Source organism: Monopterus albus, unplaced genomic scaffold (assembly GCF_001952655.1).
Source record: "Monopterus albus unplaced genomic scaffold, M_albus_1.0 scaffold12.1, whole genome shotgun sequence".
Lineage (NCBI taxonomy): Eukaryota > Metazoa > Chordata > Actinopteri > Synbranchiformes > Synbranchidae > Monopterus > Monopterus albus.
Window position 1 is genome coordinate 1497891 of NW_018127892.1, and position 5213 is coordinate 1503103.

The window sequence follows — 5213 nt, forward strand, 5'->3', positions numbered from 1 at the left end:
TTGTGGACAAACGAGGGGCGCGAAGTGCTATATGGCAGTACTTCGGCATAAAAACAAATGAGCAAGGAGAGGCATTTAACGTTGATGCGCCATTGTGTAAACGATGTTTTAAAACATGCATGGCTAAGGGCGGAAACACCCAGACCTGCACACTGAGTTCAGGGAACGACAGGTAATTTACTCATGACATGTGCCCTTTTCAAATGCAATAGTTCAATAGTTTTAAGTGTGCAACACATGATAAAGAGTTCTTATCAAACATAGAAATTTTTTTTCTAAATTTTAATAAAAAAATGTGTTTTTTCAAAACGTTAAATGTGGTTACAGCACAGTCGTTCAGTGTTTTACATACATATTTAGCCATTTAATATGTTATAAAGACTGGTAACATACCATTTAAAAACATTGGTCCTACTTAAGACAGGCTATATGTAATGAAAATATTTTTTTCTAAGTTAGAACTTCTAGCTTCATACTTTTTATTTACTCACACTGACTGTTCTAAAAAATTTTTTTTTGAGTGCAATAAGAAAAGCCTAGTATTTTGAATTTTATTTTGATGTTATTCTAAGATTTTCTATTAAAATAAAGTCAGTAATGACATTTTTTGCGTTCTCTTTTTATCTGAAAAACTATCCAAAAGTATCGAAATACATTTTGGTACCGGTACCGGTACCAAAATGTTGGTATCGTGACAACACTAGTACAACCTAATAGGCTGTGATGAAACTCAAAGCCATGTGCAAACAGTGACAGTAGTGCAAATAACAAGAAGAAGATTGTCAGGTGGTCAGCATCACCAGGAGCATTGGTGATGAGATGCATGATAGCTTATGAAATGTATATGGACAGTAGTGCAAATGACCAACAGCAGCAGATATGACGTAAAAAAAAAAAAACAGTCATCAGGAGATTCACATATAAAATGACAAAAAGGGGGAATGTATTGAGTTTGTGCAAACAGCGGGGGTGGTCTGTGTCTTTTATGTTCTGTGGTGGGTTACGGTCCGGGGGGTTGCAGTGCAACTCCAGTGTAACAGTAAACCAAGAGTGTCAAGTCAGATCTCTCCGAAAGCACCCGCACTCTGAGACACACATCATCGTCAAACATTCAAACTGATAATGAATTGTGAATGTCAACAGGGCTCAAGGTGAATCGACTGGACATGTATGGTGAGAAGTATAAACCTTTCAAAGGCATCAAGTACATGACGAAGGCTGGAAAGTTCCAGGTGCGGACATGAAGACTGGGGGACCACTAGACCAAGCCACCACAAGACTGAGGGGGGATGTGATGGGGAAAGTGGAGCTGGTATATTCCCTTTCTATATGCATTTCAGGATTTACCTACACAATAAGGAGACTCCTTGTAGCAGTTAAGAATGGACCATTTCACATAGAGATCTCAGACGTCCAGATGTCCAGGGAACAGGTTAGTGCTTTTTGATTCTGCAGTCTGAACTCAAGTGTAATAAAACATTTCTATCTTGATCCAGGCTGAACCTCACTAGTCCCAGTACATATTTCTCCTGATACACACTCTTAGCACCATTACTGATCATTTTCATCCCCTGCCCAAACCAAACAGTTGCATGTGGGGTTTGTTCCAGTCTGTGTTAGTTCAGGCTCCACCAAGTTCAGATGTAATTCTTAAACAAACAGTACAGTAGCCTTTGGGTTTTGGAAGTATTCAGAATCTGTTGAAATCCCCTGGCCTATGATGTTTGTCCACATAGGTGTATGTGGGTTACTGAAACTTGACTCCAAGCAAGAGATATTGGATATCGAATCTAAAATGGAACAAAAACACCCCAAGTAATAAACTGTAGTGATAGTGGGAGTTTTATAATATGACAGAAGTTTATTGTTTTACCATTGTTGAAGAACCACTGCAGCTTTGTCCTGCAGCACAGTAGTACATTAAACTACATACCTCAAAGAGAATCTAGTGGCAGTTGGCTGTGTGGAAGTGCTGTAACAGCTTATACCTGCTACATCTCATATTTTATGGACCAGAGCTCCTACAGTCACCTATGCTCCAAAGAGTCCCCATTGTGAAATGCTGAAGTGCTAGTGAAAGTGATCACTGTATTTCCTATCCTCCTGTCCAGTTTTTTCTTTTCCAGCATTGATGTGTTTTCTGTTTGTTCTGCTGTTGTGTTCCTCTTCACCTCGTTGCAATAATATGTATGATGAGTTTGTCTGCAGGACTGAAGTCGGCATACTCACATATGAAAATACACTGGAGCCGTCCTCGGTCCTGCATTTTCACCTCTGCTGGTACCAACATTTTCTTTTAATGCAAGTGCGTTGAACGTAGAGTTTCTAACACTGAGTTCTTTATTACTATGAAGGATTCTGGGAAAATTTGAGGTATGTTTGTCTGTTTTTAACTATTATTTATTAAAAAGGAAAGTAATGTTGTCTGTCTATTATGACCACTTGGTCTATGGTCAGTTTCCCCATTAAGTTTTGTTTTCAGCATGTAGGAAAATGTGTCTGATCTGTTCAGTTTGGTGCTTAACGCTGATCCAAATGCTCCAGAAATGTTCTTGCGGTGCGTCACGACCCTTACAGTCAGAGAAACTGCCTATTGTGCATTTAATATGTATTTGCATACATCAAGTAAACACAACATTATCAGTGTCACCATGACAACTGGGGCTGCCCTGGAAAAACCAGCACAGGAGTTAATGTGGTACACACTGTGCATCCCTCTGAGTCTCTGCTGAAGCCACCCACCCACCATCATGTTCAGGCCTCTCACAGTTTGCTAAAAATATATTGTGTTAACAACTCAAAATAAAAAGAACATAATAAACTATTTGTATTGCTGCAATGGTGAGGTACCCCCAGAAGAAGTGTTGAAGGTCTGCATTTTGTTTTTACATAACTGTGCTTGTTAACAGCCTCCAATGGAGTGTTGCAATGGTGACAATAATGATTTGATGTGTTTTAACCAAGTGATGACGTTAATCATTGACTGTATATTATTCCGTGATGTTAAATTTTGTGTTAACCAATCATCACCTTTGAAAATGATTACTTCTGTTAATTTCCTTTCCAAATGTTTAAACAAGTCTTGAAGTTACACTTTGGGTGAATATTTTTAATAGCATTTTAAGGTGTATTGCTGCAATATTTTGGGTATACTAATGTTACTTCCCCTTTGTCATAAAGACTATAGGGTTGCTTATCATACTGTAGCTATGCGCATGACACCCAGGGCTGTCTAGTGTTCTCACCAAATGACTGTGGTCCACGGGCCTGTTCAAGATTCAAGATTTTTATTTGCCATTTATGCATAAACAGGCAGTCTAGGCATATAGGATTTTTGTTGTGTCTGTGCCTTAAGAAAGTGGACAGCTGGCTGCAACAAAACGTCCTTCAACTGAGTAAAAATGAGACAGAATTTTTTTTTTGACAATAAAGACAGAAGGCTGGTGCTCCGTGCTTACCTTACACCCAGTGCCCTAAAAATAACACTAGTGATGGGTAGATGAGGCGTCATGAAGCGTTTCGACACATTGCCAAACTGTATTGATACTGTGTCGATACTGTGTCACTGAATACTGGCACCTGTTGGACCTTAAAAATCCCTACAGGCAATCTAGATGACAGACTCAACTGACACTGACTTGATGACCTAGTATATACAATAATATAATTTAAGTCATTGTATTTTATATTGTATTATTTCATATCTTCATTTAAATTTAAAATTCCCTTGATATTTTTAGATACAGTCAGTAAATAATGTGAACATGTATCATAACGTGAAAATCTAAATGAACGTGTTGTGAATGAGGATGCTTGTGGACTGGGATTTTTTTTTTTTTATAAATTTTTATTCAAAAAAATAAGTTTTTCCAACGTTTTGAAATTGAGTCTGTTACGCTTATCCAGCTGTAGAAAACACCCACTCACACGGCACAGATGAGGCTGGAGTGCAGAGAAATTGTAAGGCAAGTCGGAAGAGGTTTGGATAGATTGCCTACTGATGGGTCCGGCAACACCGATGCGTCGCCACATGCGTCGAGCTCGTAGAGCAAAACCCCGTGTCGGTGCGCGTATCGCTTTAAGAAAGTCACGTGACCGATACACGAACTGTTTCGAACTGACACTGCCGCGCCAAACTGTGTTTATAAGGAAGCGCATATGTCAACGGGATGCATCTGCCAAAACGAATCTCTGATCTATTGCGGTTCATCGTCACATTCATCAAGAATTATGGAGCAGCCTCAAGCCAAAAGAAAGGTTTCCGCCGTGTGGGACCATTTTGATCTCATATCGGAAAATAAGGTATTGCCAGGTCCCAGGATCCTTCTTAAAGCGATACGCGCACCGACACGGGGTTTTGCTCTACGAGCTCGACGCATGTGGCGACGCATCGGTGTTGCCAGACCCATCACTAAATAACACCTGTGTCGGGAATCTTGGTGTAATATTTGATGAGGGTTTAAGTTTCAGTGGTCGCATCAAAGCTGTAACAAAATCATTATTGTGGCATCTTAAAACCATAGCTACTGTAAATACTGTAATGCACTCCCAGTTGGCCTAGCCAACAAGACTATGAGACATTACTCCAGTCCTTAGATCCCTGCACTGGCTTCCAGCCAAGTAAGAATTGAGTTCAAGGCCCTACTGTACTTATTGTCTACCCTGTCTCACTGGTCTGAGTACAAACCTGGTTAGTGCGTCCGATCTGCAGGGACTGGTCAGCTAGTGGTGCCCAGAGTTCAGACTAAACATGGAGAAATGGCCTGTTGTCATCTGCATTTTCTCTTGCATCTTTTTGTCTCTCTTCTTTTAATTCAGCATTAATTTTAATGGTTTTATATATGCATCATATAAAGCACTTTGAATTATCTTTGTGTATGAAAATGCACTAACTTGTGAGCCTGTTGATGTGTAACTTATACTTTATAGAGTCATGGTGAGATGTTTTATCAAATGTTTTCATGTCAAAGAATCACAAGTGGATGCACAGTGGTCTGCATTTTAATTATATTTAGCATCATAACTACCAAAGCTGCTTATATGCAGACAGATTGGAGCCATGGCTGATGACTGACAAGATAGTTTTGTCAGCAGAATAGACATTTCATAATTTAATATTAAATAAAGTTTGACATAGATTGGTCACAAATTAGTCTAACAATTATTATATTTTCTGTCAGGTTTTCTATCTGTTGCCCAACACCGTGTAATCT

General features: G+C 39.3%; 1 protein-coding gene across 1 annotated transcript in view; it reads left to right on the top strand.

Moving 5' to 3' along the window:
• The window catches only part of ap3m2 (adaptor related protein complex 3 subunit mu 2), a 9881-nt gene extending 6236 nt beyond the window's left edge, over positions 1-3645 (top strand). Inside the window, exon 9 of the mRNA XM_020590591.1 lies at positions 1144-3645. Within this exon, the coding sequence (XP_020446247.1) occupies positions 1144-1244 (101 nt within the window). The 3' untranslated portion in view covers positions 1245-3645. The remainder of the gene's footprint in view (positions 1-1143) is intronic.
• Positions 3646-5213: the final 1568 nt, after the last annotated feature.